General features: G+C 38.1%; 1 protein-coding gene across 6 annotated transcripts in view; it reads right to left on the bottom strand.

Moving 5' to 3' along the window:
• Window positions 1-976: 976 nt before the first annotated feature.
• The window catches only part of LOC110061971 (prominin-1-A-like), a 47,076-nt gene continuing 23,877 nt past the window's right edge, over window positions 977-24,175 (bottom strand). For 5 of the 6 annotated variants that reach the window (XM_089285949.1, XM_089285960.1, XM_089285968.1 and 2 more), the window contains exons 10-26: window positions 20,196-20,278; window positions 18,943-19,095; window positions 18,169-18,292; window positions 17,632-17,738; window positions 15,925-16,009; window positions 15,495-15,644; window positions 14,004-14,129; window positions 13,178-13,261; window positions 12,774-12,827; window positions 11,522-11,602; window positions 9,991-10,059; window positions 9,467-9,556; window positions 8,175-8,302; window positions 7,418-7,468; window positions 6,803-6,835; window positions 4,107-4,151; window positions 977-3,053 (exon numbers count right to left, since the gene is read on the bottom strand). In XM_089285949.1, coding sequence (XP_089142075.1) covers window positions 4,112-4,151; window positions 6,803-6,835; window positions 7,418-7,468; window positions 8,175-8,302; window positions 9,467-9,556; window positions 9,991-10,059; window positions 11,522-11,602; window positions 12,774-12,827; window positions 13,178-13,261; window positions 14,004-14,129; window positions 15,495-15,644; window positions 15,925-16,009; window positions 17,632-17,738; window positions 18,169-18,292; window positions 18,943-19,095; window positions 20,196-20,278 — 1,458 coding nt within the window. In that variant the 3' untranslated portion in view covers window positions 977-3,053; window positions 4,107-4,111. The remainder of the gene's footprint in view (window positions 3,054-4,106; window positions 4,152-6,802; window positions 6,836-7,417; window positions 7,469-8,174; window positions 8,303-9,466; window positions 9,557-9,990; window positions 10,060-11,521; window positions 11,603-12,773; window positions 12,828-13,177; window positions 13,262-14,003; window positions 14,130-15,494; window positions 15,645-15,924; window positions 16,010-17,631; window positions 17,739-18,168; window positions 18,293-18,942; window positions 19,096-20,195; window positions 20,279-24,175) is intronic. The other variant, XM_089285974.1, reaches the window with a different exon arrangement.

Raw genomic sequence — 24,175 nt, 5'->3', positions numbered from 1 at the left:
GCGAAGCCTGAAGCTTATTAAATATTTAATTCAGGTATGTAGGAGGACTATAATTTTTAAACCAAACATTTTCCTGTTAAGCTTTTCCCACGCGCAGTCGACACGAGCCTTATCGATGATCATACGAAAACTTGTGAGAATTCAATTTTACGCATTTCTGGCGTTCTGGTTGGTCGAGAGGAACCACGTGACCTTTTTCGGAATCACGTGAACTGATCCGTGCGTTCTGATTGGTGGAGCCTCAGTGGCCAACTGTGCAAACACACGTTTTAAAAGTCTTGGAGCCCTCGATACAAATTGCGTATGTCTGCCACCTCTCTCAAGGAAAAAGTTTTGTTGGGTGGTGGTGGTGGTGGTGGGGGGGGGGGGGGGGGAGAGGAGGAATGCGCGCTGTCTATCGTGTTCCAACAACTGGCGGACATAAGAGTTAGTAGATGTACACGTACACAGGCTGTCGAAACTTCCTGGAAAACAGTTGATTCCAAAGATTTTACAAGTCGACAGTAGAAATAAAGGAGCCGTAAGCTACAAAGGTGTCTTTAAGCGAGTCAATCAAAATATGCCTGACTGAAAATCAAATTATACTTTCTACTCCAAATAGTCTTTGTAAAGTTGGAAAACTAAAGAAATTAGTATAATTGAATAAGGAATCAATCCAGTAAAGTCTTGGTCCTACTACATAGTCAGTGATATAACATGACTTAGCCGATGTTTATATCCTGCCTTTTCCCCTCTCCATCCACTCCCCACCCCCCTCCAAAACAAAATTCGCAGTAGCCTAGTCCCAAGTCGTTCTCGGCTCACGAGAGTCTGGAGTCTATCGCGAGGTGAAGTCGCTGAAGAAATTACTCTTCTCGCCTACTCGCCTACTTCTCAGACCGCGCGGACAGTGAAAAAGGAGGGAAGCCTAGGGACTAGAGTGACCATTGGCCGTTGTACATTTTGTTACAATTATAGACCACCACAGCAACCGACGTTGCAAAAGAAGTCGTTTTATTTAGCAAACTGCATCAAAAAATTGACATTTAACATCCTAGTAAAGTTTACCACTAGAAAGCCCCCACACAATAATATGGAGAAGTTATTCCCCGTGTAAAGACACCTATGAACACTGTGCGGATCGCTAGAAATTACCATACTCTCGCACAAGCCATGTTATATAATGTTCGGCTTGATTATAATGACTCCGTTTAAGTGCAACTCGGATAGAAAGAGAGAGAATGTTACATGGATTTCTGCCTTGTCACCTTCCAGCAAAAAGGAGGGCGTTCACCTCCTTGAATAGAATTTCAATGCCCCTGGCGAATTTATAACGATAAATTTCACGATTGATTCATGGGACTAAAATACAAAGTGCTGTAAGCAGATAGACATTTTAAAAATCTGGCCAAATATCACTCTCTTACGTTACAGTTATTTAGGTCACGCCACACCGAAGAAAGCGTTGTGTGACAATTCAGATGATCTCCTTTATCCCAGTCGCACTGTCTACCTATATAAAACAGAAAATATTGAAGAATTACGTGTTAACCCGTTCGGCTCCTCTTAAGCTATACAGCCTGTTGGCTCGTGTGACCTCCATGTGTTACTTACTGGATTCACACGAAACAACTATTGTGCACAGTAGGGCCAACGATGAGAAAGACTGCGTGAGTAACGCTACACTGAAAATCACGCCAACTTTTCAAAGTTCTTCAAATTTCTCTTCGCGTAGGGAGTATACCACTTAATAGTACAAGCTGAAGCTGAATTCACTGACTAGCCAGTTAAAAAAACGGCGTTACAACTTTTCTTAAGCTTGTGACTTCCTGTCACGTTTGCATTGCACTACTGCTAATAAATACCTCACCCAAATTTACGTCCAATTTGTTCCGCAAACGTTGTTGTTTTACATTAAACCTCACGTCCTGCATGAAATCCAGAAGCATGGCTCCTTGTACAACATTTAGTGACGTTTTTTAAAATTATATATAAACAAAAAGCATAAAAACAAACTGCGTTTTATCTCGTTTGTGTCACGCATTCTATCGCGGTCAAGGTTTTCACCTCATCACGCAACATAAGCAAGTCACACAACTATCCGTATTGTAACGTATTATGTTTGACTAATATTGCCTTTTAATTATTATAAGAGATATCCTTAACGTTTAACAGTTTATAATAATTAATCAACCCGAGCCCTTGTATACCATATGCAACAAAATTTAAAAGCCAGTTCGAATTGAACAAATTTTAGAATTCATTGCAATAAATTTCTAAAAAAAAAAGCATTACAGCTTGATCCGTTTACGAGAAAAGTTCAGAATAGCCATTTTCTTTAAAAAAAAATATACAGTTAGTCGATAGATAACTTCAGAATGAAAATACTATGACTTGGAAAGGGATTTGTTCATGAGAGAACACCCTAAAGATGTTCCCATAATATTTCGGACACATCCTTGGCAACACTAAGGTGTTTTGGCCAAAACGTTCCAACGGAAAAGGGTCGAGATGGACCATGTTTCACGCCAAATCGGTTTAAAATCTTTAACCTATCTCTAAAAATATTTTCACGATTGTACTTCGAAAACGTCTTGAGAAACATATCTCACACGATTTACCTGCAAAATCATTCACATAAATCACTTCGCTGTTAGCTACAATCAGAAATCCATTTAAGGGTCTGAGTTTCTGTTACATAATTTACACTGTTTACAAACACACTTGCCTACTTCCTAGGCCTCTATATTTCGCCTCGGTCAATCGTTTTCGGGTCACGTGGTCACCAAAATCAATTGACCGTGAAGGCCTGGAAAAAAGCCGTACAGGAACTGGGATATAAAGATACCTGTTTTGCTGGGGGGAGGAATTCCTGATGCTTACCTTAAATACAAGCTAATTTAATACACTACTTGTAGGCAAGTTATACTCGCTATGCAAGATACGATCAAACGGTACATACTGCTTCTAATATCTACAATTCACGAAAGTGCTAGCTCCGTAATATACACAGTTTTCTTTTTAAGGCGTTTTAGCCGCGTTGTTTGCTTCAAGGCTAGTAGCGGTTGTATCCACTGAAACAGAAAGCAAATACGTTCAATTATTTCAAGACAAGCCAAAGAACAACGTGCAAAAATAGACAACCCATCCTATGAGGATAGCAGAGTGTAAACTTAAAAAAAATTCAACTGCATTAAACTAGTTTTTTTGTACCTTAATCAAGTCTGATAGCCGACTTTTTATAGTTATCAATGAAAATTGGATACACTTCATGTTAGTTAGCACCAAACTTGTTTCAAATGTAAGTTGATGTTTAATTTTTTTTTAAAGTTGTTTGTGACATAGCTAAAGCGATTCATTTAGGTATTTTAATGCGCGCCAAACGTTTACAGTACTGTACTGACTGAAATAGTAACTTAAAGCCTCGGTAACGTTCCAGTGATGTGACTGTCGATTATTAAATTAACTAATCAAGTAGGTGTTAAAATGTTTTAACGTAAAAATAAAACATTAGTTAGTTCGCACACGACGGGCATTTGAGCTTTTGAATTCCTTGCCTCCACGTCAAATGACGTCATGCAACCTCTTGCAAGAGCGTTATTTTGGGGGCCTGGTGAGACTCGCACCATTCCTCCTCTTACTAATTTGCGCCTTCTCGCATCTGACAAAATTACATTACAAGCTCAGGAATGTTTTGTACTTTCAGAGGTCCATCAGATGTTAACCATTTAAGCGCTACTGGCAACATACAAATTTAATCTACTTTATGCTTTATTCGCAAAAGGCTTCAAAGCCCGAAGCAACAAGCGCTGCATGCCGAGAGCTTCCGAGGGTTTTCTGTTTAGCCTCGGTAAACAACCGCCCCTTGTGGGCTCAAATAGAAACGTCTGGGACTGGAACCGAGAAATTCCATACTGATGACGTCATTCCACTAAGAACTGAGTGGTCGTTGTTCGATTCCAGTTTTGAGGGCGTGTTTTTCAAGGAGGAGAGAGTTGTTTCATTTTTATTACAGCATTGGTTTTGAAACATATTTACTTTATCGTTTACGTTCATATACAGCAGTTGGTGCTTTGGGCGAATGAACATTTCAGAAGTTAACAATAACTGATCGAAAATCAAGTTACCCGTATTAGCATCTGCCCGGAGGAGCCTGGGGATAGACGGAATTTCTGGCAGAGGAATCACCACAAAGGATTAGATCACACAAGATAAACATTTTTTAACAGTGTGACCTTATGGCAGATTGAAGCTTGAGGTAGCTCACAAAAGAGTGCTTATAACTGCATTGATTAAAACTAACTTCTTGATTGTGACAGGCTCTAAGCAGGATTGATTCTGACCCAGAGAAGTCGGACAGAGTAAACGTCACGCATGCAAAGTGCATAACTCATGCGTGACAGTCAATAGCGCATGCCGTGTTCTGACAGTTGCACTGGAATGGGTTCCTTTTCTTCTGTATCTCGGTCAAAAACTCAGCGATCAACTATATGTTTCTATTCATGGTATTGGTCAACATATTTTGTTGTAGCTTTGATTGGTAACGGGACTTCGGGTCGTCCAGTTGCCACGCCCACAAAACAGGAGTTTGATACCTCTTAGGGGTTCTTTTCAAAATTTCCGACCAGCAACCCTGTCCTTTTTATATGGGAGGCCCCCCCCGGGGGTCCAATTCCTCCATATATCATACTCGTAATGAAACTGATCGCCTTCTTCTACGAGGTCGTCCGATTTTCTTTATCACTCGTATGATTACAGACCGAACACTCAGTCCTATTACCACTTTTGACTGATATATACTGAAGGAACGAAGAACAATCTTGCTTTCCGTCCGTATTACGTTGTAGTTTACGTTAAAAACTGAGATATCCAGTCAGGATACCAACTTACTGAATACTGTTTCTCTACCGTCCTTCCCGTTCTAATAACAGCGACGAATCTTGAAAATGAATTTTAACTTTACGACCTTTTTAGGTTTCTACAATCATCTTTGGTGAAATTTGTCTCAATTTGACAGCCACCTGGGAACTGTTAGAACTGTTTCGCAGGACATTTTCGGGAGAGGAAAAAAAAAGCGTGGTTGTTAAACCAGCACCTGATAAACTGAATTGAAGGATTAAATGTAAACCTCTCAACGGATTTGTTCAACACAATGATACATGTGATATGTCAAAGGTGTCTTTCCATCGACGTTTTGACCAGCGTAAACTTTGAAAAATGCTAAATTGGAAATGCAAGGAATTTCACAATGAAGTTTCTCATTAGGCTGTTTTAAGCTGTGTTTGACGGCAAACGGCAAAAATGAAAATCTTCCCTTTCCTATTTTAGTCTTTTGTACACTAAAGTGAGAATATTTGCTAAGAAAAGAAGAATTTTTTTGGTATTTTTGTGTTGGATTGATTTTAGGATCAGTAAAAAACAAAATAAAAACAGAGGCAACTCTTACAGCTTGCGATTTGTCGTCAATGTTACTCTTACACTCCTTATTAAGCCTAGTTCAAACTAGCGACATAACGACATGAAAAGGTCGTCATGTCGTTACGTTTGCAACGTGAGCACCCTGAAATAACGATATAATAGCTACATAACAGCATGAACATAACCATTATATAGATAGGACTCTGTGCGCACTCTGATTGGTCAAAAACCCTTGTTTTAACAGAGTATAAAACATAGAAAAAGCGAGTTTTATTGTTTTGCGCGTGGAAAATCTATATCATAAAGCAAATGAAGAAGCTTAAGCCGTGTATTGCACCGTGATAAAGCACTCCGGACATCTGAGAACACTCGAGAAATGCCCGTCGTGTTTTATCACAGTGTAATACACGGCTTAGGCTTCCTTATTTGTTAAGTAAAGAAAAAAGTGATCTTTTCGTTAAATCTATATGTCGATGTTCACATTACCGACATAAGCGATTATGTCGTTACGTCGTTATGTTGCTATTGTGACCTAGGCCTTAGCAACCAATGCGCGCGGTCAAAAACCTCCCGTGAGCCACCTCAAGCTTCGATCACCATCTTCACGTCTGTAGCACGAATGTAACTGAGTAGATCCATTTCACTTCACGACATCATGCGAGTTACACTTGCATTTCGTTAGCAATTAGTGGTTTGTGTTATTCAAAAGTACACCAAGCAAACGGACAGCTGGTTAACTAGCTGTACTATTTAGTTTAGCTTCAACCCGTTTTATCTTAAATAATCTCTTCCGTACTATTAGTAAGGCCGTTGCGTGACGCTTCTCGGAGAAGCGAGGCGTGACGCGAAAAAGAGTTGCGTGACGGCCAAATAAAGGCGAAGGAAATTATTTAATGGTTTAATAACAGTGCTGTTTATGTCTTGTATAACCCTTCACCGTTTATTGTTAATAAGTACAACACCGTTATGCGACAAGAACCGATGATTTATGAGCAGAACCCTCTGTTAATGTTACATCAAGAATAATTTTCATGCGTTAATTTTAAATTTGCGTCAATGATTAACTCTTTCAAACGCATTTATAATTTATACAAGCAATGGAAATGAATGAGTGAATGACACAGCTACCAAGCAAACCCACAAACTAGATCCCAGGCTCTCTCTCCTTAAGCAGAAAGACCCTGGGAACAAGATTGTTTTACCCATTCAATCCCAATATCAAACCACGAATTCTCCTTTCCTACCGCTATACATTCCTTTAAAAATAAGCTGCGAGAGTATGGTGATTCATCAAGACAATATCTTCTATATGATGGTTGTCTTAACTCTCCCCACCTTTCGATTCGACAGCGTATGGATAATGGAATGAGAAATAAGGTTACGATCTTCGATGCATTTCACTTACTTCGGATTGGCCCACTGTTTCTTTTCATTGGTTCTATGGAAAGAAGGTAAGTGAAATGATGGTTGGCAAAATATAAAGCAACGAAAAGATAAGACGTAAAAGTGATAATTTTTGTTTTACAGAAAGTCAAAGTTTGCATTGAGCCACTTTCCAAGCCGGGGATTTCCCACTTTTTCGGCGAGTAGAGTTATTTCTACTCTTTCCACTGTTAGTCCAGCGCAGGTTACCCCCCTCCCTCCAGCATTAAATTTGCTGGTACCCGGTTATACACCTACGTAGTTTTCCCAAGAGCACAACGCAAATAGTGACCAGGAGCCCGTTTCTCGAAAGCCCCAGAAACTTTTCGGGTGTATACGCCTGAAACGCCTGAAACGTCTTGTATGAAAGGCACCTCTGTTCATATTAAGAACACGTGAATAAAACAGATCTGTAATCATAAGCTTCGAGATTTTGCTGTGGCTTTCAGGGTGCGAAAACTTGTCGAGACCTTCGAGAAACGGGGTCCCAGACCGGACCGCTCATCCGGAGTCCTGCGCACTAGTTATCGGGGCGCCGCGCTTCTCGTAGAATAAACAAAACAGAAAATAAATACACAAATGAACAAAAAGTACTTACCCTGGGTACTGTGGTGGTGCAGACGGATGATGGCCCATTTCAATCACCTCTCTACAAAGGTAACAACATACTTGCCAAGTTACTTCTGGATTTCATCATGAATAATTAATTTCCCTTACGAGTTTGTTTTCATAATCAGAGCTCTCTCCTGGGCGGATCGGACGCTCATTGGACTCGTCATGCAATCTGGGAGAAGAAGATTACGTGACGAACCCAAAGAGCGTCCGATAGGCTAGATAAAACTTTCCCATTGTTTTTCTTCACAAGACCTATGTGGTAAACGTACCTTTGGGGGAAGAGTAAGGGCTTATCACCGAGAAGGGAGGATAATCTGAAGGAGTTCTGTTTCCGAAAATGTTTCGGTTACATTTGAAAAGTTGGGCTCACGTTGGAATATCGCAAGCTAAGGTAGGGACCATTATTTTTTTAAGGGGGGTAGCCCAAGGTCTCACCCCCTCAAAAAAATGGCCATCCCTATCTGGACAAAAGAAATAATGAAAAAAAAAAAACACACACACAAATTCCAACGACATCAAACAAAACAAGAAATGAACCACACAAGTTGAAAAAAATTATTTTGCTCTTCAAAAGCTAAACGAAAAAAACAAAGAAAAACTCAGCGACATCTATAACTGAAAACACTTGTTGTACTTTTTAGGGAGGAGGCTTCTTAACAAAATTCTGCAGTACTAGCTGTCTGCCCAAGTTAAAAGAATGAAACATAAAATGATCATTTGTAATAACCAAAGTCACTTACGTAGGGTAATCGTGATCGAAGTCACTCTCATAATCCATTTTACGGTAATGTTTGGCCAATTTAACACTGAAGATTATGGCAGGGATGAAGAAGAACAGACAATAGCCGATAGAGAACCAGAAACCATTCTAAAAAGGTAAACAAAAAGGAAATGTGATCTATTTGCGGCAACGTTCACATTACGCCGGAGAAATTTGAAAACGCAGTTATTTCTACGGTGAGTCCTAGCGTCCACAATAATCCGTCACGAAAACGGAGCTTTTCGAAAATGCTCTTCAAAGCAGAGGAGTTTGAAAACGCAGGCTTTTCGTTCTTGTGTGGACCGAAAACTTTTCGAGCTTTTCGAACACGATGGCGTCACGATAATCATGTGATTTGGCTGACCGAGTTTTCCTCAAACACAAATCCAAAATGACTGGTGATCGCTGCGTTTTTAAATTCTCTGGGCGTAGTGTGGTCGGAAAACCTTTGATGCGTTTTAAGAGTAATACCCCCGTTTTCAAATTCCTCCGGCGTAGTGTGGATGAGGCGTGAAAAAAATGCTACACGCATATCTGTCTCACCATAACAAAGTGATTCATGTTAACCAAACTGAAATTGTTATTAAATGTACACTACCACATCATTTATCAAATACCACATCATTTCTGTCCCTTTTAAAATACCTTGCCCAACAAGATCGTTCCCATAATGAAGTCACTGGAAAAAGTTGATGGCAGTTCTTCAACTTGCCTACATTTTCTAGCAAAAGTACATGTAACATATCAAACACAAAAGACCGTGTTTGATCACATTTCCAAACACCAAGAAGAGAGTTGAAAATACTACTCGCAGCGGAGTACTTTTGACGAACTTCGAGGTGTTTGAAGTTGTGGTCAAATACTGGCTAATTTACATCAGATATTTAAACACCGTCACGGTCATGATTTCCTTTGTTTAAACTTACTGAATTATTAATGAGTTAGAGAAGTACGAGATTACATATGTACCACGAGCACAATTTGAAAAGACTATTACCTAAGATCAAAGTCATCAACAGGCCTTTTCATGGTTGCCTTTCTCATTTGCATTACAATGTAATCTAATGTGGATGCGAGGCAATTTGGGGCAGAAACTATAAAATTACCCGAAACTGCCCTACATACATGTTGGATTGTATTGTAATGCAAATGATATGTTAACCGTGAAAAGGTTATTGCTCAGTATTGTAGGCACGCAAGGAGTACAGAGAAGCATGCAGCATGTTTAGTGCCCTTTGTAAGCATTGAAAGTCTACCAAAAAAGATACTTACGAAAGGATAGAGAGCTTGGTTACAGATCACAACAATGGTTGCATCGTAAATATTCGTGACTGGCTTGCATCTTGCTATCTCATTATTAAGCTGTGTGATTCAAAGCAAAACAGTCAAAAGAATAAACTCAACACAATGAAGGTAATGTAATTAAAAAAATAAGTAATTTATAAAAAGAAAAATTAAACAAAAAAATTAAACCTGACACCCTCCCTACCGAGATGACATGCGGCTTTCTAATGTAAATGGTATTCTGCAAAAAAACCTAAGTGGTTTATTGGTGTTATGCCATTCCTTAGTAGTGCATCTCTCCTAAGAAAAATCCTGGATCCGCCCCTGTCAAACAAGCAAGACAACAAACTCAATCCACATATGACACCGGGCCGGAATCGAACCTGGGCCACTTGGGTGGGAGGTGAGCACTCTCACCACTGCGCCATCCCTGTTCCCCCTCCATGGCTGTAAAGAAGATCCATTCATTAAATCGTTTCAATCCCTTATCCTCATGCACTGAGATTACTTACAACATCAAGGATGTGATCTGTGAATTGATAACCCCAGCCAAGCACACGATCCGTGTAATCTGTAACTATCTGTAACAAAACAGCCAGGAAGAAATGTAAGCCATAGCAAAAACAATTATGATACAGGTGTAGATGTTGTACCAACTGAGGCAAGAAGACGGTGGAAGCAGCGCAACTGCAAAGTCTTTTTCTTTTTCTCCTTGATTACATCACGTTGAATAGAACTAAAGTGTAATAGTTTATAAGGTTCAAAATCACCAAGAAAAGCACACAACGTTTTAGGCCTGACAAGAAAACAAAACATGTGCTGCATGGTACATTGAAAAACTTTTATCTCTTCCAAATAAGCATGCACGCCTCTATTGCTCTTTTGCGAAAGTAGCAGATTACAGCAATGGACAAAACCATCGAGACATATTTTTTGCCCACTGTTTAACATTACAGCGGACTTTGCAAATCCCCTTCCCCTTACTAACGCCATTTCTGGCTCCAGAAGTTTTTTCATGACAGCCTCTCGACTCAACATTTAATGAAAATCAATATCACGTTACAGCCATTTAGGTAAGAATCATAATTAGTGTTCATTTTGCATAAGGCAGTCTGTAGTTCGAACTTGTTTTGTCAGACAAATTTTCACATATGAAGAAAACAAATGTAGTACATCTTGTCTTAGAATATTTCAACTTTCATTAAGACATCTGGGACATTTGAGCATGGTAGAAATTCAGTTTTAAGATCATTTTGCAACTACACATGTACAATATTAGAAAACAGAATCTTTCTAAAGGCCAATGTGATTTTATGAAAGTTGCGTACTATATTAATGAATATTTTCCGCTTTTGAAACTGACAAGAGAAAATTACTTTAGCAGATTTCTTGTGAAACATTTGACTATGAAAATGAACACAATGTTTCTTGAGTTTCAACTTAAAGTTATAATGATATTGATATTGCTCTGTTACTTTTAAATTGTGTGCCTGAGTCTTCATTTAGATAAACCAGATATCCACGATATTCATTCTGAGAGTCTGCTTAATGCGGACAACTGGCCGGGTAACCCAGGATTAATAACAATAACAATAACAATAACAATAACAAATAACAAATAACAATAACAATAACAAATAACAATAACAAATAACAATAACAAATAACAATAACAAATAACAATAACAATAACAAATAACAATAATAATTATAATAATAATTATAATAACAATAACAATAACAATAATAATAATAATAATAATAATAATAATAATAATAATAATAACAGATATTGTTATTAACCGAAGTATAAAATTCTCTTGTATAAAAATGTTTTCACTGCTTATATTTTGTGTGCCTTAAGATTGTTCAAGTTCAAAACAAAAGGCCATACAATATAAATAGAAAGCTTTACTGAAAAGTTACAAAACTGAAATCAGAATTCTCGCTAATCCTGGGCATTTAGGCATGTCTCTTTGAAGACGTTATTAATTGGCTTCCACTGTATCTGCAAATAACGTTTTTTGTTGTCTAGACACTCACTTTGTTGATGTTCCTTGATGAGTTTGTGTGTAGATAGTTCTCTGCTTTCGTAGCTTCAGCCAGGGTATCGTTTGCCAGCACCTACAGAACATAACAGTAGCAGAAGTCAACTAATTTCACACTTGAACAATCAAACGCTCTTCATAACAACAACTATTATTATATGGCTAGCTACGTGAGCATGCAAAATGAACACTGGGATTGGCTAACTGAGCGGGCACCTGGGTACACCATCTCTGGATTACTCACTGTGTCCCGTAAGAAAATAGTGTTCTTTTTCCATGTAATAAATCCTTTATTGGCCAAGCTTGTTTGGTCAAGCTGGCTTGATGTTGGCCTTGTTCTTTTTTTCCCATGTTTATACACCTGGACTTCATCAAAAAAACTTGGCCAATATCCAACCATCTTGACCTCATGCTTGGTCAATAACCCATAATTGAATGAAGTCCTGTCACTAATTTATGACAAATTTATGCGGGCACACCCCTCACACCCCACTTCCCTATGGGCCTGTACATGTAATAATCACAAGAACAAGACCCCAGATAATGTCCAAGAGGTAGGGAAATCTAGGGGTACACTTACAATTAACTGTCTCAAGACTCTTGAGCCTGAGGTTCAATTAAATATTACGTTTTTGCGACATTGCTTTTAAATCGCCAAATTTGACTAAAAATGTATGCCAGGGTCATAAGCTTTTTTGCGCCAGTTCATATCTAACATTATACCTTCTACAAGTGAATATATCAAATATCATTTATTTGAACTGTAGAGAAAGATATGGAGACATGATCATCACAGTTATACGCACAACTTTAAGCAGTTGTGAAATTAAAGCCCCCCAAAATTCAGCTTTTATCCTTCTCCGCAATTCAAATATATGATCTTTCATATATTCACTTGTACCTTCACCATTTATGGGTATATTATGAGCACACAACGTGACCAGCTCCCAGTTGGCTTGGTAGCTCAGTTGGTAGAGCTCTGCACTGTATCGCGGAGGTCATGGGTTCGAATGCCGTTCAAGCCTGAATTGTTTTTCTAAGCTTTAATTTCACAACTGCTTAAGTTGTGTGTTTAACCGGATGATCAATCATGTCTTCATATTATGCCTTCTCTATGCAAAGGGCTATGCTAATGAGTCAAAATGAAAACAACAATGTCAGAAAAGACTTCCCTAAAGCTAAACGGGTTTAGCTTGCTCAGTACTTAGACACAATTAAGTGACTATGACCAATCACACAGTGCTTACCTTGAGATTTCCTCCAATCCTTCTTAGATCTGTCACATTTCTATCTAATTCTCCCTTTATAAATGAAAAGTAATACCAAACAATTAGATCAGAATCAAAGTGCACAAAGCCTTGTTTATCCATCTTAAGTCAAACCCCTAAAGGGAATTCTCACTCGCAAATTTCCCACCTCAGTTTGTTCCGAGACCTGTCTTAAATGTCACCCAAAACATTGCACACTGATGACAAAGAGTACCTAGAATTAAGCAGTCAAAATTTGTCCAGCTTGAAGTACTTTAGGAACACATCTAGAATTCCCAGGAGGGTTGCCAACTTAGGTCAAAAGCGACAGCAGAGGTATAGAAGATGTGTTTTTGGGAGGGGGAAGCATGGGTGTTTAATGAAAACAAATTAAACAGACTTACAGATTTAGTTTCCATCTCTGTTACTGTAGTGCTTTGTAGATTGCGCAGTCCTTCAGCAGTGTACAGTGTATCGTTTCCAAGTTGCTATCAGTACCAACAACAAAAATGACATAAAGTTGGACTTCATTGCCCCAACAATATCTGTATTAGCTCAGTGAACCAATGTCTGGGGGTAATTTACTGGTTTACAAACAATGCATGGGCTCACAGATAATACAACTTGGTACGTAAAAAGAATATCTTAATTGCCACTCCCCCAATGGATTTTTTCAGGGCAAGAGGAAGCAAATGATGAAACAAATGACGAAACAAATAATGAAACAAATAGTGTAAATGAACATAACATGGTTAAGTATTCAAACTGGCAGGAGTCAGACCAGTTGGCTATTTACAAGCATGACCAAAGAGTTGAACTCTGGACTACCAAGAACAACACCAGCTGGTGGTCAGAACGGGACTTAAACCTGTGACCGCTGGCTTTCAAGTCTGCCACCCTAACCACTCAACCATGCTGCCTCGGACAGTCAACATAATACATAATATATACTTTTAAAAAGTATAAACTTAACTCAAAGTTTTCAGGTTGTACATGTAATAGCTGACAGAGGAAATGGTTAGTTCACTTATGATGGATTAATCAGCAAAATTCCACCAGTTCAAAATCTTAGCTATATCCCTGACCTCTCACTCAAATGAAGGTCATGTTTCCCCAACAACGTGTTCCCAATATGTACCAATGATTTTCAACTCTGACTATTGATTGATTGGTGAAAAACAAATCTTGTTATTAGCAATGCTTAGCCTACTATTAATCCTTGGTACTTACATAAGCCTTATCTCGTTGATTTTGTCCTAATGTATTATTATTTCCAATCTCCTGAAACTTAGTAGCCAGTGTGGTGAGGTTATCGGCAAATGCATTCAGATCAACAGCAGTTATACTTTGTTGGGTCTGTTACATTTAAAAAGAAAATATGACAATATATCAGTATAACAATAAACCCAAAGTTGTCATGTAAACGATTGATGCTTGCTTAAAGTGATATTTTTAACAGTAGCTAGATTAGTAGCAAATACTGTGAATTAAAATGTAAACTTATTCAATATTTTTTTCTTTTACAATAAGTACTTCAATTGATCTCTACTAAAACTTCACAAGCCCATTGGGCAAGTAATTGACAGAATTCACAAGCCTAACTGCAAATTTCACCAGCCCTGAGCTATCAAACATGATTTTCTTTGCATGTTTTATGCTGTACTGGTGTACCTAACTGTATTATGCAATGTGCAGAGGAACTAAATTTATACTGTAATATTTCCGTTGCCATTGCCATCGTTATTGCTTAACAAGCTCTCTAATGCACAAAATCTGGACTCAATTTTCGTCTGTGACTTCTCTGCTAACAAGGTAATTTTGTGTTTACTTAGTCTACATCAAAAAAACTTTTTGAATGTGGCAAAAGAAATGATAGATGTTCACGCAAAAATGTGTGTACAAGTTTATGTTGCACCAGAAGTGCATAAGAAATAGATGACGAAAGATGGTCCATGATAGTCAATTATCAGGCCTACATGTGCAAGGGTTGTTTTACATTTTTGTGCTTAGTTCCTTGCCCCCGAGTAGGGGATAGGGTCCATTAGGATACATTTTTACCAGAAGTCAATATTTATGCCCAGTGAATTCACTGTGTACCCGCTAGTGATAACCCAACTTGCTTATCAGTGTGATTCACACAACACCATTGTTATGAAGTAAAATGTCTTTATCTAACGCCCCTGAAATAGGATAGAATTTCAGTGTGTGATTTCTTATTCGACTTGCAAACCTACCATCTGCAAAGTGCTACATGTATTATACGATCTGCGAAGCCTTATTGCAAAGCCATGCGGTCTTATTTCTAGTTTTCTTTCTGTGTGTGTGCTAATACAAAGGAGGTTAGTTGGTAAGATTTCTTTGTTCCTGCATGTAATGAATATAGCTTTAATAGCTAATAACTTCAAGCACTAGTGATCATGTTGTTAGAAATTCCTTTTAAGCCACAAGTTCATGTGCATTGAGTATTCTGACTTGAATTCATCTATGCCTTTAGAATCTAAGAGATTGTTATTTGTACCCTAGTTTGATTCAGGTAAATCATAATGAATAAATCGTTTCTTAATCAATACATATTGGATCGATTGGTTTATCAGTTCTGTGACATACTGGTTTTATTTGCACTATTCCAAAATATTTGCAGCCAGGACTATACACTGCAAGTATCAAAATTGCTCACGAATACATTATACATTAACAACAAAACAGTGAAAAATTTGTAACCTGATTCAAGAATGCACCAAAGTCGATCTCATCTACTCCTGAATTACTTAAATCAATCAGGCTCTGGCGTGTGTCATTGTTCAAGATATTGACATCACTTAAGTTGACCTTTAAATCGTTGAATTGCTGTGTAGTGTCATTTCCTAGCAACTGTTCCGGAGAAAAACAAAAACAACAATATTTAGTTAACCATATCTTCTTATTACAAAAGTAAAACCAATATTTTATAAAATATTCTGAACTCTGAGGGCTCATTTTTTATGGGGGCAAGAAGGTAAAATTGAATAGAATGATCTGGAGCTAAAGATAATCAGTGTGATATGCTGGACTTGATAAACTTTCTATATGTTTCTTTAAAATAAAACTTCTTTTAATAACAAACTGATAGACAGAAATTACGAGCATCACTGAGATTGCCAGAAGGACTAACCTTTTCAATATTTAGCCGGTCAGTGATATTAAAAGCTTGATCAAAAGGACCTGCTTGGAAGAGTGGTTTGTTTGCGCGACAGTTACTGAAAAATGAGAAAATGTCATTATGGAGTGGGTCAGGCAAGTTGGCTTCATGGTTAGTGCACTCACCATGATCCAGGTGATCAATATTTTAATTTTCTTGATACCAAATGACAAAGCATGTCTCAAAAAAAAATTAACTAAAAAGGCCAAACCATTTTTTTCCATTTTAGCTCTTTTTTGAGCCCTGACCAGAGCACCCACTAGAGTTCCTGTTGCAGCCGAATCATAACTGGAAGCACTGCTTTCTCACAGCGAGTGTTTACTCATTAAATTTAACACAATTTACATAACCTAACACAAGTCAAGCAAATTACTTACATTAGGAACATATAATATACAGATTTAGGCCAGCCTAAAAGCGTAGCTCCTGGGCCAGGTTGTTCAGAGCCTGATTAAGCTAACCCAGGAAAAGGTAGAATTTTGATTTCATGTAACTTTGCGGTGAGGTTTTCTGTATCTTGTTTGGCCTTCTGTTTTGAGTTTTAATAATCACCATATCCACAAAACAAAATAGCAAAAGACATTTGTATAGAAGAAAAAGTTATAAATCGGTAAACTTTTAATCCTGGGTTAGTGTTAACCAGCTTTTGAACAATCCTGCCCTGTTTTTAACAAGTTAACCTGATATGAGCCCGCAATCCAATCAAAAACCAGCTCTTGGTCAGCGGTCAACTTCAAAAAACATGTGACCTCGATGAGCTGCAAACTTGAGCCCGCGATATGGTCATGTGATATTGGTCAGCGGATACTTTGTTTTGACAGGTGTCAATTGATCTTAACATGGATGTCTAATAGTGGAGCTCTGGCGGCCCAAAGGGCCACCAAGCAGAGCCCCATACTCATATGGAAAAGAAAAGGAAACCCATGAGTTGATTTTCTCATGGTTATCGTGGCTAGCAGTATTGCTTGTGGGCACGTATACATGATGGCGACGACGACAATGACGACAGCGTCGGGCAACATGGCGGCCATACTCCAAATAATGGGTTGACAGAGACATGCAGCCTTGGTTTACTGTGTACTTCTTTGATATTGGACAGCCATGTTATGATCAATTGACACCTGTCAAAACAAGGTATCCGCTGACCAGTATCACGTGACCATATTGCGGGCTGAAGTTTATAGCTCATTGAGGTAACTTGTTTTTTTTTAAGTTGACCGCTGTCCAATTGCTGGTTTTCGATTGGATCGCGGGCTCATGTCAGGTTAACTTGTTGAAAACAGGGCAGGATTGTTCGGAAGCTGGTTATCGCTAACCCAGGATTAAAAGTTAACCGAATTTTTCTTCTACTGACAATGTGTTTTGCTGTTTTGTCTTGTGTATATGGTGATTATGAAAACTCAAAACAGAAGGCCAAACAATATACAGAAAACCTCAACGCAAAGTTACAAAACTCATGTTCCATGTTGCCATGTTACGCGACTCCGTCGTCGTCGTCCCCGTCCCCGTCGTGCGTACGCACCCACGAGCAATACGGCTAGCCATGATAACCATGGGAAAATCAACTCATGGGTTTCCTTTTCTTTCCTATATGAGTATGGGGCTCCGCTATAAATGAAAGGTATTTACAGCTAACACAAGCAAATAAATGGAAGCAAAAGTGGAAGAGACACCACTCACTTGATTAATCCACCAATGGTGAACTCAATGTTGGACTTGTTTTCTCCGAAGATGGTCCTTGATAAGAAATATCCATCACTGCCCCAAAATGTAGGATTATCAAGAACCTTAAACCACAACATTACAAAATGAATTAATCAATCATGCTACCTCTGCAATGCATGGCATTTTAACCGGAGTTTAACAGTCTGATTCATTTGACAAATTTCTCATTTCTTGAAAGAAGCTTTACATTTACAGCGTACCTCTTGAAAAACACTTCTCATTCCATTCAAGGCATGTCCGGTTTCTCAAATGCCACCTGTTTTGCACCCAATCAAGTTCGCACCTACTGAGTCCATACCCCTGTACTCATTTTATACTTCCTATTTCACTCGAGTTAGCTCCGAGGTCAATGGATTAAAGAATGAGAAAAACACATGTTTTGTTGCATTTTGTTTCATTATGGCCCACTAATCTGGGGTGAACTTGATAGCTAGTTTTGTTGGAAGGGTGGCTTCAAGAAAATAAGATAATAAATTTATTCTTTTCACCAACCTGAGAGTAAATTTCTCCAGACTGGATGGATTTACACACTGTTTGCACTGGAGCTCCAATGAGGAAACAGATTGTTGTGAGTAGCATAAGGAATGATGCAAAAATGAAACAAAACCCAGCAGCACTAAAAAAGGAAGGATAACAAAAGAGAAACTGTCATTTATAAGTAACAATAAATGTCAGGTATAAAACTGGCCAGGGTTAATAAATAAAGATGTTGAGAAAGATGAAAAGTCCATAATGAGATTCAAATCCATGACCTTCCAGAGAATAGCTGCGTGCCCTAGCCCCTGACAGTGGGAGGTGCAGTTGCCTCGTGGTCAGCACATTCTCCTCAGGATCGAGTGGTCCAGGTTCCAGCCCTGGTAGAAGACATTGTGTTTTGCTCTTGGGCAGGCGAGTTTAATGCTGGGGGTAACCCTTCGATGGCCTAGCATCCCATCCAAGAGGGAGTAGAAATACTCCTAGTCACTTCATGTGACTGGATAATTGTAAGCACCAGCCTGATGGGCCACTTGGTTTGTATGCACACTTTACCTTTTTACCTAACCCCTTGTCATATGAGAAGTATTGTGTGATGATAAATAACGACAGATGGGAAAATCTATGCTTAAAGAATAAAGAAGACAGATGAAATGTTCGTTGTGTTACAAGCATAGAAGATCTTGACATAATTAATTTTTATAGTCTTACAAGACTAGTGTTCAAAATAACTTGACAAAACCTCGTACCCTTTCTGTCAGTTCACGAACAAATAAAATCAAAGTTGCTTACGCCATAAGAGATAAGCCACCCATGTTGGACACCGACCCACGAGTGGTGGGTGTGGCCTCCTTGTCATGTCCACACACGCCGCACATCAGGCCAAGAGCCATCAGTACCACAATCAACAGCAGGATACAAGTCAGTCCAACACCAGCCATCCAGCTAAAACACAACAAGTTCTTTTGTTATAGAGATTCCCAAATCTAGGGATCACATTTTAAGACAGTCACTCTCCTTACAAGAGAAGTGTCAGTTGTTTCAAATCTTGAAGACAAAAAGCTGAACTTCATACATTACAATTGAAGGCTTTCGTGTAAAAAGCGCGTATATCGCTTTTTGGGCCGACTTTCATTTTTTCAGGATTGAGCTAATTTTTGGCAGACTAACTTGTTTTGACATGAAAAACATCATTCTGTAATAATATAATGTCTTCGATGATTTGCACTTCATTTTCGAGAAATAACGTATGCAAAAAACTCAGTTTTCCAAGGCTATCTTTTGGAGATCTTTTGTTGAATGAAAAACAAAAGAAACCTTTTGTTTCACTAAATGATGAAGTCACCACCGAAGTGTGACATTTACGGCTAGTTGTTCAAAATGATACAAGTTTTATTAGTCATATAATTACGTTAATTAATTTCTTACTGTTGCTTCATTAGCGCAAGTGAATAAGGCGCTGAATGGGCCCGATTTGAGATTGTTTTGTCGTGACACCAGTTCAATACGAGGTCCTTTGATTTTTTTTTTTTTGGTCTATTTAGAACTCTACATCTTTCAAAAATAAAAAACATCTATTTAAAAAACCCCACGCTAATGAAGCTGCTAAAAGAAACCGCAATCCACCTTCAAACGATTCGCTCCAAAAGATGTCGCTTGGAAAACTGAGTGTTTTTGCAAAATTACCTTATTTCTTGAAAATGAAGCGCAACTCAACAAAAACAATTACACAACGATGCTTTTTATGTCAAAACAAGTCAGCATGCCAAAAATTAGCTTGATCATAGTAAAATAAAAAGGATGAATCATAGTAAAATTTAAAAACATTCTTTGGCTAAAATATTTTAAAAATGCAAGGTTTTGACTGCCCGGAACTGCAGTTTACAAAAGACTGCAGTAACTATCATACACTTTATTGTAATTTTTTTATATTTATTTGAAAACAACATCATTGACATTTTGACTACATGAACATGTGTTGATATTGTGATTCCAATAACAGGTTTAATGCAAAAAATCTCATAGTAAGGTATTCATTTCCTTACCGATAATTATCATATTGCTCCGCATCTTCCTTATAGCTTGGTATATCAGTATCCCTCAGTTTTTTCAATTCTGAGACAACATCCTAATAATGAAATTAAAAAAAAGGGTCACTTGTAAAAGAATGAAAGTTTTTCAACAGTGGTCCCAGTCCTATTACTCCACCTCCAAACTCTCACCATAAGAAGTTAAGGCACTATGGACCTTTGACACCATGCATTTAAATTTAATAGTGCGTCATCAAAAGTTTTATCTGCCCTCAAGAAATGTGAAGGCAATTTCTACAACAAAGATGCCTACTACACTTAAATAAAATAAAATAAATTACTGTTATATTAAGAGGAGAAGCCACACCAACCTAAGCTGGTGGTTATGCGAGTCCTCTATCCTGGTCAAATTGGAATTTTAAGATGTTAGTCTATGGTTGTGAAATTTTAATTTGGTGTGAGCTTTCCAGGTAGAAGCCTCCAGCTAAACTTATGAACTGAACTAAACTTTTAAGAGTAAATGCCTATAAAAATGGACCTAAATCGCCTATCAATGGCACAAGTCGAAAAATTGATTTCGCTTGTATTTTGTCCATAGATAGGTCCTAGTAAGAATAGAAACGGACCATAGTTAGTTTCTGTTAATACAGCTTTCTTTGGTAGAAATACGCCAAAAACGATTTCGACCCGATTGGGCTCAAAATCTACTTCCGGTTTTGCTGAATTTTCCGAATATTTGATTGCTTCGTGCTCCGCAGTACAGCTACTTGAGAATCTTTCAATGGATTTTATATTCAGTTCAGGTCTTCGTGGTATGACTGAGCGAAAAATAAAATAAATCAAAGTTAGTTTTGAGCCCGAAAAGAGATCAAACTGACACGCAAAATTTTACAGTGTGTCGCAAGAGAATTATTGCATGAAAACATCGCCATATTTTTCTATGGGCTATAACTTTAAATACCATAAAAACACTTTCTACGGGTTAAATATACACCCACCTGTTAGGCTATCAAAAAACATCTCTGGGCAAATGATTTCAAGTCGCCCGCCTTGGTCTGTGTTTCTCATAGATTTTGCCCAAAATCTGGCGCTGGAATGTAAACAATTGCGTGACGCGGATAGCCACTCTCGAGTAAAATATTCGTTTCCAGCAATCCGATGAAAGCAATATTTGAAACGTAGTGTAGATAAAGTAATGGAAAATGTTTTTTTTTTTGTTTGTTTTCTTTTTGAGTTATTTTTTTGTAAAAAAAATACCTCTTAGTCGGCGCGTCGGGTATGTTATGGACGGGTCAATGGGTGAGTGAGTGAGTGAGTGAGTGAGTGAGTGAGAGATGTATGTATGTCACACCAATCAGATTGGATCTACTATAAACAACCAATCAAATTTCTTGTTGTAAAGGTAAATGGTATGTGAGAAGATTTGATCCCGATAGAGTTCAGAACGGCCATATTTATTCTTCTATAAAAGAGGAGGAAGTATTCATATATTGGGTTTACTTCGAGATTTTCTGTGGGTTAGGCTGAGGATTTTAGTTAAATGAACGAGATGAGCCTTGAGGTTTGAAACAGTTCGCGAGTTAGTAGTATGCAAATGCAACGAGATATTTTTATTTTTAGTTACAAAGGTAACTTGATACTTTTGTTTTTCACAAGGAGTAAATTCAATTAGAGGTCACGAATCGTCGCGTCTAGTTCTTAGGACATGTTTTAGAGGGGACGAGACTTTAGATTTGAAACAGTTCTAACGTTCACAATAGTAAGTGCGGGTAACAATTGTTTTGTTCTTGTTGCATGCAAATATAACGAGGCATTTCTGTTTTTTAGTTAAAAAGGGTAATTTGACACTCTTGTTTTTCACAAGGGAGTAAATTCAATTAGAGCGGACGAATCGTCACCACTCTTTCCCACGAGATGTTTGCTACCTTTAGTAACAAATGGTAACTTAACACTTGTTTTTTATATGGGAGTAAATTCAATTAGAGCTGACAAGTTATCGGCTATTGTTTCCAGGATATTAAACAAAAAAGAAGGTTTCGTTTCTGGACGGTTTTTACGTCTCTGCAGTAGCAGTTTAATAGTTTTATTTGATGACATTCATTTCAGTCCGATATTTTTAAAGGTAAAAAGTATGAAAACTGTTCAAATGTTCTTTGAAGACTGCGTGGCACCAAGTTAAATTGCATTTAATTAAATCAGACTTTCAACGTGTCAGAGGTTTTTTTTCTCTTTCTTTCTATTTTCGGTGAAGTTGTGTTGTGTTCTGTAAAAAGGTAAACTTACGACTTATATAAAATGCGAGAAAGTCTCTAAACTAACTTGAGTATTTTTGAGCAAAAATTTCTATTGGGGGTTGGAAGGGTTATGTGATCGGTGAGCGAGGGAGTTATGCATGTGCGCGTGTCACACCAATCACAGTGCGGGTTGTATCAAAGAGCGAATCAAATTGCCTGTTAGAAAATGAGATGGTATCTACATTAATCTGGAGACGTGTCAGATTACTGTAGTTTGTTCAGTCAAACATTTTATGGCTTACTATTTAGCTATCTTACCATGACCGATGTAACATCGCAACCAAAAAAACTTGTCAAATTAACCAAATCATTACTGTACCATGAATACTTCTATCTCCAAAACTTCACAGGAAAAAAATAACTCTTGCACGCCTTGCGTGCCTATGTTTTTGTTTAAGTTAGTATAAGTATGTATGTTTTTTCATTTGCATTGCAACACCCACGACATCCCTGATAAAGAACGTTTCTACAGTACTCCGGGAAATGATTTTAACACTTATTTATTTTATTGAATCACTGATAACTTACAATATAGTGGCAGTTTTAGAGATACACTTAACCAATCCTCTGTGGTTTATGGCAATTGAATCATTGACTGACAAATAAAGTCAAGTGGAAATACCATAATTTCTATAAACTACTAACTGCGTGATGGCATCTCCGCTCTTCTAGCTGTGTAGAAAATTTGTACCTACACAATATGCTCAAACTCAGCTAGAAAACCCGGAATTTCTTGAATTGAATTAGCCCAGGAAGAAACTGCGTTTAAGTTTCGATCAAACTGGGAAAAAATCCATCTTTTCTACTTTGGTTGTTTGATCAATTCACTGAAATTTGCAGATCATAACACTGGTAGACAAATAAACATTACAGTGGTCGATCTAGGACTAGGTTTACACTAAAGGAGTTTTTTTGGATTCGTAAAAGTTCATCAATTTTAGAGTATTTGGATTAGCGGGGGTTTACAGTGAAAGGATATTCGGATTCTTAACCGTTTACAGACGAAGATAACTCCGGGAACATTCATGATGGAATGGTTAACGAGCAGTTTGTTGCCTCGACAACGAGAAACAAAATGCCTCCGAAAATAAGGGTAGGGGTAGGTTAAGACAGTCTGAAGTTTCTTTCAACTCGCTGACCACGGTACTGTTGTCCATCATGTCAGGTCCCTCCAGATATTTATTCTGGTCTTTTCTTAATATCTAGAACCGTCGAGGTTTTCAAACGTGCCATCGTCGTCATCTGCGCAGTAAAGTATAAATTGGGTTTCTGAGGAGTATGGCATTACCCATTATAAAAGTGATTATCTACACCTGAAACAGCACGAGGTAATCACCCAGCGACCGCCATCAAATGGCCATCAATGTGTCTACGACTCGACTACGACTGGATCATGTAATCCGCCATTTTCGTTCCACCGCAAACTCAAAGATCACAGGCGGAAAAATATCCGAATTCGAGAGAAAATCGTTTACACGACAAAACTGTCCAGATTCAAAAGTTTTCGGATTCAAAGTTCCCACTTTAAATTCCGGATTCAAAATCTCCGGAGAAATGACCAAACCGGGGAGTTTTTATTTCGGATTCGTCCACTTTTGTGTAAACGGCAAAATCAATCCGGCACTAAAACGTTCAGAATTCATCACGAATCCGGAACAATTTCCTCTAGTGTAAACCTACAATCCTGGCCATAAGTTGTTG

Source organism: Orbicella faveolata, unplaced genomic scaffold (assembly GCF_042242905.1).
Source record: "Orbicella faveolata isolate gen_17 unplaced genomic scaffold, um_ofav_v1 contig_1, whole genome shotgun sequence".
Lineage (NCBI taxonomy): Eukaryota > Metazoa > Cnidaria > Anthozoa > Scleractinia > Merulinidae > Orbicella > Orbicella faveolata.
This window is presented reverse-complemented; position numbering and strand designations above follow the sequence as displayed.